Raw genomic sequence first — 12,814 nt, forward strand, 5'->3', positions numbered from 1 at the left:
AGGACTTATTTATGCCTGGGTGGGTAGGAAAGCATAGATAATGTTTCTGAAAGAGATTCTGGAGAAAATCCTAGGGACAGTCAAGTTCCGGGGGGAAATTTAGGCTAAGAGTTATTTTTATTGTTAGTCTTATCACCATAATAGAGTGAGTTTGGATGGTGATCTGGGGAGTTGGATGGCAAAGAGTAGAAAATAAAGCAAATCCTCTGTGCCAAATCCTTCTGAGAGGAAGGGGAGGCTGACACATTAGAAACAGTAATCTGGCGGGATGTGGGAGAACAAAGCAACAGAAAGAAAAAATATTAACCATCGTTCTGACCCTAAATACTCAGTGCCGTTCTGCCCATCTGGAGAAGAATACAACAGAGCAGGAAAAGGTATATGGAAGAAGAAGGGTAACCAAAAGGATAAAATAACAAAAATAATGAGAGGATAAATAGGGTTCTGTGCAAGGTATGACTACACAGACCTTGATCGAGGTGGGTAGAATCAGGAGCGTTGAGCAGGGGAACAGCGAGTGACTGTCCCCTGATACCAGACCTGGGGAGCATCGTGTGAAACAGGCAGGAGGCAGGTTCCTAACAAATTGCAGGAGACGTGCTCAGTGCATTGCTAACCATGGAAGAACGCCTGTCCACAGGATGCTGAGGATGCCCACAGTTTGCACCTTTGCTTTTCTATTTGGGTAGGCAATTTCACAGAGGAAAAATCCATCCCAGTCTTTGAAATGCAGAAACCCTGCCTCTGGCTCTGTGGGTCTCTGAGCCGCAGACCACCAGGTGCGGAGGGTGTGTAAGGGGAGCGACTGTGTGATTGTCCCGTTCATAAGCTTCTCCTAGATGGATACTGTTGGCCACTGCCAGCCTTACTAAGCCAGGCAGGCCTTTGGTCTCATCTAGACTGGCTGTAAGCAGAGCCCCGTCTCCTCATCTCTTTAATTACTGGCAGTGCTGCTTTTCTCCTTATGTGTCCTTGAGCAAATCACTTACCCATCCTGTGCCTGACTCCCAGTGTTCATACACAGGACAATATCAATGCTTTTGTGGTGGCTTATTTGTTTAGGTTCTTTTGGGCAGATACAGTCTCCCTTTACATGTTTGTAGAGCATTTATCATGAGTGTGTCATCTCAGATGGGATTTCAGCTGTTGCAGTAATAGAAATAATTAACAAGAAATTCCTTTTCTTCCTCCCTGTATTATAAATGTTAACAGTTTCTGAGACAAAAATATCTGTTGAAGCCTGCGAAAGAGGAAAACTGTGACCCCTGGATCAGCAGTAAATTTCTGCAGGCTGGAGAATGAGGCAGGGAAGTATCAACTGTGTGTTTGCCCTGCATTTAGGCTTTTCTGTGAGCATCTGCTTTCAGAGATGGAATGCGGGGCTGAGCTGATCCAGTACAGCCATTCTTATATTCTTTTCCTTCAGTACAAGCTTCCCCCTAAAGCCCTTAACTATGTGCCAGGGCAGGAACCCCAGAAACCGTCTGGGTTTGCGCACCGACCGGGAGATGTGACTCAGTAAGTCAGGGTACCTTCCAAGGTGCTTATCTGAGCAGTGTCTTTCAGGTTCACCAGGTTCCACATAAAACGTTTTGATGCTGAAATCAGAGACCAAAGACATGCAGCTGAGTACGAACATCAGTGTAAGCACATGTCATCCCCGTCCCTTGCTGGGGACTCTGCACATTTTCTTTTGCGGCTCGTTTGCCCTGCAGTTGTTGTCGCTGTTGGGCTGAGTTAATTTCCTGCTTGCAGCACAGGCAGGATCTTTTCTCACGTCCTCAATGCAGAAAAGCTGGTGCAATAGCATAGAAAGTAATAGCATTTTCAGCAAGCACCAGATATGTTTGCCCTGCTCTGTTTCGCAGGGTCTCATTTGCTATTCACAGATATTGGAATGGAGATTTTCTTGTATGCACAAATTGGCTGTGGATTCCCAAAGGCACATGGGTTATGGGTCCAAGAGCTCATACGGAAATGTGTGGTTTGTTACTCCTTTGGCTTTGGTAGATCTGTTTGTTATATCTTAGAAATGGACTTTGAAAATGAAACTTAAGCTCTTGTGTCTCTTCGAGTTAAAGTAAATGTGGACAAATAGCATTTCTAAGTCAAGGAACAGATTTATAAATCAGGATATAAATCAGGATGTTTTGATGAACTGGTTTGAGTCAACACTTCATCTTGTCCACCGACCAAACTCCTAACTAGGCTTAATGAGTAATTGCCTAAATCTGTCAACCAATTCACAACTGTATAGGATAAGGCCAGTAATTTTCTTTCATGTTTAGGACTAAATTTTGGAGGTACTCTGCAGTTTCACTGTTTTCTGTACCTACAAAGAATTGCAGATTTTAGGTGGCCCATAGAGGTTTTGTTTGTGCTGTGGAAAAGGCAGCCTTTCCCCAGGGAATTCTCTAGGCAGAATATTTGCAGTTATAAACTAACAAAAAAATGCAGCTTAATCAGACACAGCTCTCTCCTGTCTGATGGACTGTGATACTTTCGAAACAGCTGAAAGAAACTTCTGGTTCCCAACCTTTTCTTGGCTTTGTGTATTTCTGAAATATGCTGTTGGATAAGAATTTCCTCCTCAGGGAAGACTATTAACATTGCCTTTGAGATTAGAGCTTGCTCGCTGACTTCTTTGCAGGATTTTGCAAGACCTGTTGAAAGATAAGCGACCAGCCCCCTGCTTGAAGTCTGATGAAATGCCTGTGTCTTTCTCCAGGCTGATTACTTTTAGCATGTAATGTGGAGATTTATCAGCACACCGGGAGATACAAAATCCTGGCAAAGGTCTCTAAATATTTCATCGTGCCTTCTCCTGCTGCTTCTTGTCTTTTTTGACCTTTGTTGCATCCCCTTACCTCATGGGTGATGCTGTATCTTACAATCCTTCCAGACTGGGAGTGAGAGTTGCCTGCGGTGAGTTTGGACAAGGGTCTCCCACCTCACCATTTTTTTGGGGTGTGAACAAGTCTCTGTGTGATGGAGTATGTAGCCTGATGCATCCCATCATCTGACAAGAACCTGGAGGTCTCGGGAGGAGTGGCTGCCCTACAGCTGGGCATGGGCTTTGCGGGAGTCTCCCTTTGAGCTCTGACCCTGTTGCATGTCTTACCTGGTGGGCATGAAGCAGCTGGTCAGTGTGGGGTGAATGACTCCTGCCTGGTGCGTGGGGCCATGGAGGAGAGAGCCTGTAGCATTGTTCTGCTGACACATAAGCGTCAAGTCGTGTTGGGGAGGTGGTCATCAAGATGAAAGCAGGTTGTGTATGGTTGGGAAAACGTTTACACGTTGCGGTGGGTTGACCTGGGCTGGACGCCAAGTGCCCACCAAGCTGCTCTATTGCTCCCTCTCCTCAGCTAGACTAGGGAGAGAAGATAGCACAAAAGGCTATGGGTCAAGATAAGGACAGGGATATCACTCAGCAGCTTGACTTGACTTGGGGAAGTTAATTTATTACCAGTCAAATCAGAGTAAGATAATGAGAAATAAAACCAAATCTTGAAAATCCTTCCCCTCACCCCTCCCTTCTTCCTGGGCTCAACTTCTCTCCTGATTTCTGTAGAGAAATCTGCCCTGCAAGCAGCGCAGCGGGACGGGGAATGGGGGTTGCGATCAGTTCGTCACGTGTTGTCTCTGTCGCTCCTCCCTCCTCATGCTCTTCGCTTGCTCCAGCGTGGGGGCCCACCCACAAGAGACAGTCTTCCACAAACTTCTCCAACATGGGCCTTCCCATGGCCCACAGTTTGTTATGAACTGCTCCAGCGTGGGTCCCTTCCACAGGGCACTCCTTCAGGAGCAGACCGCTCCAGCGTGGGTGCTCCCAGGGCAGGTCCTGCCAGAAAACCTGCTCCAGCGTGGGCTGTTCTTCAGTGTCACAGGTCCTGCCAGCAGCCTGCTCCAGTGCGGGCTCTCCACGGGGTCACAGCCTCCGTCAGGCACATCCACCTGCTCTGGCGTGGGGCCCTGCACGGGCTGCAGGTGGATCTCTGCTCCACCGTGGACCTCCATGGGCTGCAGGGGAACAGCCTGCCTCACCATAGTCTTCACCACAGGCTGCAGGAGAATCTGCTCCAGTGCCTGGAGCACCTCCTCCACCTCCTCCTTCACTGACCTTGGTGTCTGCAGAGTTGGTCCTCTCACATATATTCTCATTCCTCTCTCAGGCTGAAGTTGCTGCTGTGCAGGGATTTTTTTTCCCCCCTTCTTAAATATGTCATCCCACTGTCGCTGGTGGTCTCAGCCTCGGCCAGCAGCGAGTCCATCTTGGAGCCACCTGGCATTGGCTCTGTCAGACATGGGGGAAACTTCTGGCATCTTCTCACAGAAGCCACCCCTGTAGCCCCACCGCTACCAAAACCTTGCTATGCAAACCCAATACATGTGTGAATTAATTTCTTCAGTGTGTCTAATCTCTTTTAAAACCACAGTGCAGTTAGGCTACTACAAAAATAAGCTTAAGAAGTGTCCTCTGTTTATTCCTTCCTTGGGGCTTGTCAGTGCCTTCTTTATATGTCTGCCTCTGTAGAGTTTGTCCTCCTAGAGGACCTGATACAGCACTTGTCAACAGAAAGCTTTCTGGCCCATTTCGTGGGCTTTGGAAGCTAAGCAGTAGGGAGTGGCCATCAGGGTTTAGATAATAAACATTTGCTGCTACTTTGAAAGCTGATTAAGCTCTGAAGCTTTATCCAGATAATTTTGTGAAGATTCTCACATGTCAAATCATTTCTTCATTATTTGAACAGATGATGGCAGCAAAACCAGGAGTTCATTCGGAGATGTTCGTGTTCCAAAACATCATCTTAGAGCCACATCATATCACTATCCTAATCAGAGAGTGGTCTCTGACCAGTTCCAATCAGGGTAATGCCCTTTCAGTGTAAGTAAATTGTTACAGATTATCTTAATCTGCTTGGAGAAACACCAGATCCATTAATTCCTGATTGGAAGGGTTGGGATGCAGAATGCCACAGCACTGAGTGTGGATGCTTGAGGGCAGCAGCAAACCCCATGGAGACTGAAGTCGCACAGACATTAATCTTGCAGGAACGGTGCTCTGTGCCATATATGAAATAAAAGGAAAATGCAGTTAATGGATGATCTGAGGATAAATTAACCCTTTCACTTGCAGCACCGTGCAGAGCTGTCTGGGAGGTAATGATGATTTCACAAGGTTCAGGGGGTGGCAGCAGACAAGATTTTGGGATATTGGTTTGTCTGCAAAGTCTCACCCGTAACTGTCAATAGGCGCTGCAGAGGAAGGAGAGGTTTTGCTTCTCTGCAGCCCCTGGAATAGCCACTCCACAGCAATTAAACTTCGTATACGAGGACCTAGGTTGAAAGTGCAAGGCCAGAGGGACATGGAGGTAGGGCTGGAGCTTGGTTTGGGTTTATTCTCTCAAACCAGGCCACCTCTCCAGGCTGTAGATGAAATCTAAGGGCGAACCAGGAGTTGCAGGGTCCAGGTGATGGCCAGGCACTGTACCAGTGTGCTGTGCAGTGCTGAGTCCTGCCAGTACAGTTGTACACCATGGACCCAGGTCTGCTTGTTGGGGGGTTGAATTTGGCCTCATGCAGAAGACAAAAAAGCCGGATCCTACCATGGCACGTACACTGAAGTTGCCAGTCTGGAGGTAATCAAAATTACTCCTCTCCTTCAAAGCATTTCCCTTCAGAGACTTTTCAGTGTTAAATTGTTTGAGATCAGCCTTGTCCCCCTGTGCAGGCTAAGAAGGGAGCTGCCTTCTCTATTCATCTACCAAATATATTTGTGGCTCCTTCATTTGAACAGCCCAGCATCAGACTGTCACATTCTGCCTCCTAGGAGAGTTTTTTTTCTGTCAGACTCCTTCTCCTCAGCCAGTACAGACTCAGTAAAACCATTTTGGTTTGATTGCCGTCAGGTGTCTGAGTCATCACTACTGAGAAATACCCACTGCCTTTGAACACTCATTGCCTCATGGCCCAACTTTCAATAGGAAGCTTTGCTATTAACTGAGAAGGAAGTGTCATCTAGATAATTTTTGTTATGGCAGTGAAATAGGACTTTGGGTGAGATTGGCAGAACTCAGTGCTGGTCTGAACCTCTTTGTGATGAAATGCAAATTCCTTTTCTCAGCTGGAACAGAATCATATCTGTGCTGAATATATTTGCAGATTTTGCCCCTGCTTTCTCCACTGGCTTTGGGTCTTCCTGCCTCCATTTGGCTGTAAGTACGTCCTGTCGATGCTTTCAGGTTTGGATTCCCAGTCAGTAGATTAAGATAACGCTGCTTGCTTATATCAGAGAACTGTTGTGAATGCAATTAATAAAGCTGTAAAGCTGAAAAGTAGTGGAAGAGCTGAATATCATTACATAATGAGACCTCATTCACAGTAAATTATGTGAAAAATGATTTCTTGCAAAGAATAATAAATTACCATGGCATTTTAGCCTAATTGTAGATGCTTGATTTTAATTTGTTATTTGTCATTTCCATGTTAATGAAGAGTTTTAGATATAATTACTGCATTTATGGCAAACAACACATTATAATTTTCCAATGCTTGCAAAACATCGGCTTCTTTAGAAATAGAAGAGCGGAATAATTATCCTCGTTGTGCAGCTCCAGGGTTGGCTCTACAAATAATAGTGTCCAGCTCCCTCTGCAGAACAGGTCTTGTGCAAGATGTTTCTCAAAGGCAGCTGATCTCATTAATCCTCTTCTGCATTTGGGGAGCTGAGACTGAGAGACATGAAGTAACTTCCTCAGGGCACTCGGCAGGGCTCCTGGAACCCGGATCCCTTCTGGACCGCATCTTCTCTTCATCACTCTCACAACATAAAAGACAGCCAGAACCACCATTTTGGTTGGCACTAAGTTTCCTGGTTTGTCCTAGTTATCATAGTTAGGGAGATGATCCCCAAGCTCCATTCACTGACATATTGCAGAGATTTTGCTTGATCAAGGCTGGGTTTGACTCCCCTTGGTGGTGAAGGGAGAGTTTCCTGGGTTTCTAAGAGTATCTCATCGAAGGCCTGGAAAGTCCTGGTATGATTGGAAGACCATAACTGCTGTTTTGGAACAAAGCAGTGTAATATTTGTGAGTTCCCCTATCCCACAATCCCGCTGTGATTGTGGATTTTCATTGCATTGATAGATGTGATAGTTCCTTATCCTGTGTTTTAGCTACATCCTTTCTTGTTGTCCTGTCCCGTCAATGACGGGGGCAGCCCAAGCTTTGATGCATAGCAGTAGGAGAGGGAGGCCCCAGCACATTGGCTGGAGGTGCTGGTGAACGCTTCTCTGATGGGCAGCGGTAACATCCCATCTCTTCCAGCAGCAAGCTCCATCTCAGAGCTACTTTGAGGTTTGGCCAATGTTATGAGAGGAGCCTTGTTGCTCTGATAATGAGATGCCTTTGACTTTCCAGTCTCAAATGTCTGTGATCTCTTTGTCCCTGGAGTAACATGGTTATTTATTATATTAATATATGTAGTGGAGCGCTATAAAGATGATCAGGGGAAAGGAGCACCTCCCTTATGAAGAAAGGCTGAGAGACCTGGTTTGTTCAGCCTGGAGAAGGGAAGACTGAAGGGGGGATCTCATCAATGCTTATAAATATCTAAAGGGTGGGTGTCAGGAGGATGGGGCCGGACTCTTTTCAGTGGTGCCCAATGACAGGCCAAGGGGCAATGGGCACAAGTTGGAACACGGGAAGTTCCAGCTAAACATGAGGAAAAACCCCTTCCCTGTGCGGGTGCCAGAGCAGGGGCACAGGCTGCCCAGGGAGGGTGTGGAGTCCCTTCCCTGGAGACATTCACACCCCGCCTGGCCGCGGCCCTGTGCCCCTGCTCTGGGGGTGCCTGCTCACGCAGGGGGTTGGACGAGGTGACCTCACAGGTCCCTTCCAACCTCCACCATTCTGTGATTCTGTGATTTATTTTAACTGCCTCATCTCCATAGCTCTTCTTCCTGTCTTGGTGCGTGCACACTAGGATGTGCTTATAGAATGCAATGCTGCTTCCTTTCAGCCTTTGCTATAGCTGAATGAGCCAAGCTTCTTTTGCTTTTCCTTTTAAGATAGTTCCTGGTTTTGCATCCTACTGCTGAGACAGACTAAGCACATCTGTTACAAACATCTCCTACATGTGACTTGTCATTACCCGTGGTAATGAAATGAAAAGGTGGATGCAACTTAGAGAAAGATGTTGGTATACCAGCAACAGGGGAGGTGATCTGCAAATATCTTAAGGGTCTGGTAAGTAGTGTGGGGCAGGTGCATGTGCTAAGCTTTGGGGGCAGACAGATGTTCCAGTGCTGAGTAGGAGGCTATGATCCTCTGTGTTAGGGTATATCACAGATTAGATCTTCACCTCCCTCCAACGCTTCAAAATGGGGCATACTGTTTCTTTTTCACTCCTCTTCATACTCTGAGTTCTTCCCTTTCGTAGACCAGGCTCAGGGCCCAGGAAATGGCAAGTAATGGGTTTGAAGTGGAATAAATCAGTGGGCACCTCTTTCAATTACCCCAACCCAAGCTTGTTCACTGCACAGCGCAGCCTGTGAAATATGGCAGGACTGACAAGGCATGAGCGCTTCCCGAGCATGAACAGTAATCTGCAGACAGGCATCAGCACAGTGCCTGCCACAAGCAGCCATCCCTGCCTGCGCTGCCCGTGACAGCTCCAGCTACCCTGATTTGGGGAGGCTGAGTGCAGAGGAGGGAGCTGGAGGAGAGCACTGAAGTGCACTTCTGCCATCATGCTATTGCTGAAATCCTCAAGCAGCTTCTGCAGCTATTGCTTAGAGCCACTTCAGCCTTTTCAGTCATACACAGATGTCCTGGGATGCTAGTTTCAAGTCAGCAAAATTGAAAGCATTGTCACTCACCTCACTGTGGCGAGAAGAACACTGCCCCAAAGTAGTGATGGCATTACTGGGGCTCATGAACACAAAATGGGATAGAGGACCTCATTCCTGCCCACATCCCAGCCCTGTAGGCTTGGTGGCTCTCAGTCACACCTCCATGGCATCCATGGGTTTCCCTGTCTATCTTGCAGACCTAGATATCCAAGGTAGGATTGAGCAAGGCGATGTGGGTATAGGGTGGGCCAGTGGGAAGCAATGCATGCAGCAGCTGGCACTGGCCAAATCTTAGGCAGAGTTGTTTGTTAACACATGCAAGCTCCTGGAGGAAGAGGGCCAAGAACAGACTTCTGTACTATGAACAGGTCCCTAAGAGCCCAGCACGAGCTTCGGTGCCACTTTGTGACAGCAGTAGAGGAGAAGGTGCTCTCTCTGTTGTGTTCCTACAGAGACATTCTCCTGTCGGCCAGTTGTGAGTCTCCAGCTTCTTGTAATGAAATCATCAGGCAGGAATAGAGGGATGAAGCACTGAAGTAGGAGGGACTTGATTAACTTGAGCCTGACTCAGCTGTTTCCTTTGGTATGAGATGGGAATAAATCACTGCCATTCAAACAATGCAGTGATTTCTGCTCAGCTTATATTAGTGTATGTGAGCTTATATTGGTATAAGTGTGCATTTGCAGTGCCAGAAAAATTGCAGCTTGTCTCAGAAATGAGCTTAGAAAGACTGTATTTAGGGCTTATCTCCTTTTTCAGCTTGGTGGGACCAGATCTTTCCTTCCATCACCTAGTGTTGGATGGGAACATTCCTAAGCACCTCGGTGGACTTGACCACTGAAAAGACCTGTCCTATGGCCAGCCCAGCCTGGAGGAGAACAGGAATAAGTCGTCTTCTTTACTCTCTGGCGGTGCGGTAGCACCTAGGAGCTAGCTGAGAGAGGGACCTCACCATATGAGTGCTCGGGGACAATCAGAGCAGCCTCTTCCCTCCCTCACCACGTCCCCATTGCCCTCCTGTGCTGTCACTGACAGCTTTTTCTCCCCACTGCAGGATCTTCTTCCTTACTGCATCATCCTCGGTACAGCTGCGAGTTTGCGTTCACCAGCAAACCACAGCATGGTCAAGAGCCTTGGTGGAGAAGTGCTGCCCGCTCTTCCTTGTGCTCACTCCACTGCTGGCCATGGGTCTTGCAGGCCTGAGAAATGGGAGGGAAGTGCAGATTCTTAAGCCTCTAGCAATGCAGCATGTTCTCAAGCACTCTGTCAAAGGGCAACAATTTTTTATTGTTGTGCAGAAGAAACAAAACTAGACACTGCCACCTCACCACCACCTCACAACATGCCATTGCTTCACTGTTCCTGGACTGTTTGGCTGGTAGGATGAGCCAAGCAGCTTGCAAGCTTACTGCTGAGGAGCAGGGGGTGTACCTGCTGCTCGTCTAGAACTTGTAGGTCTCAGGGGAAAGTAGGTGATGGATCAAATCAGGATTTGCTCTCACTTCACTACAAATCCTTTATATTTAATTCCAGCCTTGGGACTTGTAGTGCTGACCTTCATCCCATCCCAGGCACGCTGCTCCTCTGGCGTTCAGGCTGCTGCAGTGTTGGACACATCATACAAAGAGGCACAAAGCCTTCACCCGGGAGGTGACTGTTCAAGTCCGAAATTGCTACAAAATGTTCCTTAACCTGAGCCTCTTCCCATTTTAAGACAGCTGCCAGACTGCGTGTGGGGCTTGCCCGCAGCGGGGAGCGGAGCATGTTCCCACTGGAAGGGCTGGTTTCTGCCGTGAGTGGATCCATCCCCCTGGTTCCTGTGGCTGGATGATTTCCCACGGTCACTCTGGTTCCTGTAGGCACCAAGCATCCTGGTACGATGAGAATTACATTTCTGACTTACATTTCATTTTGGTCAGTGCTGTAACACTTTCTGACGCATCAGATCCTGTCGCTTGGCTTCTAGTTTAGCCTGGTCTTACAGGTCTTCACGGGAAGTACAGAGAGGACTTCCCCCCCCACTTTATACACTATAAATTTAGGGTGGCAGTGTTCATTCAAAATGCATTACAGCAAGTAGGAGGCATCACTCATGCTGCCTTGGCATGATGTTCAGTGTCATTACCTCCCTGTCTGCCTCACTTCCAGGCATGAAGTATTTTTGTCATCACTTTCCTGGAGCTTGGGGTCTAATCAGCAGTCTCCCGGTACCCGCCTCTCCTGCGACCTCAGTGACCTGCCCTCTCTCAAGTGCCGTAATTTCTGAAGTTTTTCTGGTTTTTAGGAGATAAAATCTGCAGTGACAGAGGCCATTTGTAGACAGCAGAAATACATCACTGGGAGATGTAAGCACATGGGAAAATCACTGTACTACTAGTAAGATCCTACCGTTTCCATGTTCTCTCTGCACTGGTTTGCGCTTTGCTTCTTCCCTTTCCCCTCTTTGTACTTTCCCTGGGGCCCATCCCCACAGGTCTACTGTGAACATTGCAGGTAGCTGGGAGAGTTCTGGGGAAAATTCATTTACTTCTTTCACCTGCCTAATGAAACTAGTACATTTTTTCTTCCCTTCTTCACTGGATCATAGAATCATAGAATTGTAGAATGGTTCAGGTTGGAAGGGACCATTAGAGGGCATCTAGTCCAACCCCTCTGCCATGAGCAGGGACATCTTCAACTAGATCAGGTTGCTCAGAGCCCCGTCCTGCCTGGCCTTGGATGTTTCCAGGGATGGGGCATCTGCCACCTCTCTGGGCAGCTTGTTCCAGTGCTTCAGGGTAAGGATGCTTTGCTTCACAGTTGTGAATTTTACCATAAGTGGAGATGGGTATTGACCATTTGGGGCTTAATATATACTGTATTTGAGTCTTCGGTCAGGTTCATTTTGTCCTTAGCCGACAGTGGGTAAGGGACTACGTGAATCAAATGAAACAGCATCTTTTCGTGGACCTTTGTTAGCACCAAGCATGAAGTCCAGGCTGGCACAGATTTACAAGTAGCAGTCGGGTATCACCTCCTCCCTGGAGCTGGGCTTCTTCTGGCAGCATGCATGATTTTCCTCATGATGTTGAAGGTATCAGTGGACACTACAGGCGTATCATGTGGCAGCGTACCTGGGCAGGGTACGTCCTCTGGTGGAAACGGTGCAGCTCGGCTGCAGTTAGTGGAGTTTCACCAAATAGGGAAAGGCACCTGTCCCATGTTTCATCTTCCTTCCTGGAGCAGGGGTAAGATCAGGTTCAATTTCTGTCACAAATACAGGCCCAGATCAGCTTTCTGAGCAGCAGAGTTCTTCCCTCTTTGGTCCTATATTTATCTGACAATTTGCTTCTCCCTGCAAGCATTCGTTAAAAACTTCTCTGCATGTCATGTCTTCAAGAGCAGGTAATACAGTCTGAGTGGATGCTAATGAGGGTAGGGAAAGGAAAAAATATTTGTTTTTTCCTTAGCACCCTAGATACTTTGATACTTAAGATAATGGCTTCCTAAAGACCATTTGTTTCTGAATAAGACCATTTTACTGTGATTTAATATATGTACTGTATTAGCTTCTAGAACATCACATCCAGATGGAGATGTTACAGTAGGGGCTATTAAAATATGTAGGAAGAGGCTCTGACAGAAGCAACTCACAAGAGAAACAGAAAAGACAGAGTAAATGTTATGTATTAGACCCTTAATATTCCTATGGTAAGGATGGGAAATGGAATAACAGAGATTGATTTACTTGCCTGTGGTTATACAAGAAGTCAATTGCAAGGCTATCAAACCAGCCTCAGGAACCTTAAGTCCCCATTTGGTGTTTCATCACAAGAGCGTCGAATCACAGTGGGAGTCAACGTTCAGTTCTTGATGCAAGAGGAATGTGGGATCAGACTTTTTCTGTTAGCAAATATAAGCAAGTGCATTTTCCTTCGGTGACTAACACTGGACAGAGCTCAGCCTGCTCGTGTTCCTAAGT

General features: G+C 47.1%; 1 protein-coding gene across 5 annotated transcripts in view; it reads left to right on the plus strand.

The window, feature by feature from the left end:
* Positions 1 to 12,814, plus strand: part of ARMH4 (armadillo like helical domain containing 4) — a 73,279-nt gene that overhangs the window by 40,605 nt on the left and 19,860 nt on the right. Inside the window, exon 6 of one of the 5 annotated variants that reach the window (XM_064461045.1) lies at positions 4,752 to 4,879. The exons of the other annotated variants lie outside the window; for them this stretch is intronic. Coding sequence (XP_064317115.1) covers positions 4,752 to 4,873 — 122 coding nt within the window. The 3' untranslated portion in view covers positions 4,874 to 4,879. Of the gene's footprint in view, positions 1 to 4,751; positions 4,880 to 12,814 lie in introns of those variants that run through there. 5 annotated transcript variants of the gene reach the window in all.

This window comes from Phalacrocorax carbo, chromosome 9 (assembly GCF_963921805.1).
Source record: "Phalacrocorax carbo chromosome 9, bPhaCar2.1, whole genome shotgun sequence".
Classification (NCBI taxonomy): domain Eukaryota; kingdom Metazoa; phylum Chordata; class Aves; order Suliformes; family Phalacrocoracidae; genus Phalacrocorax; species Phalacrocorax carbo.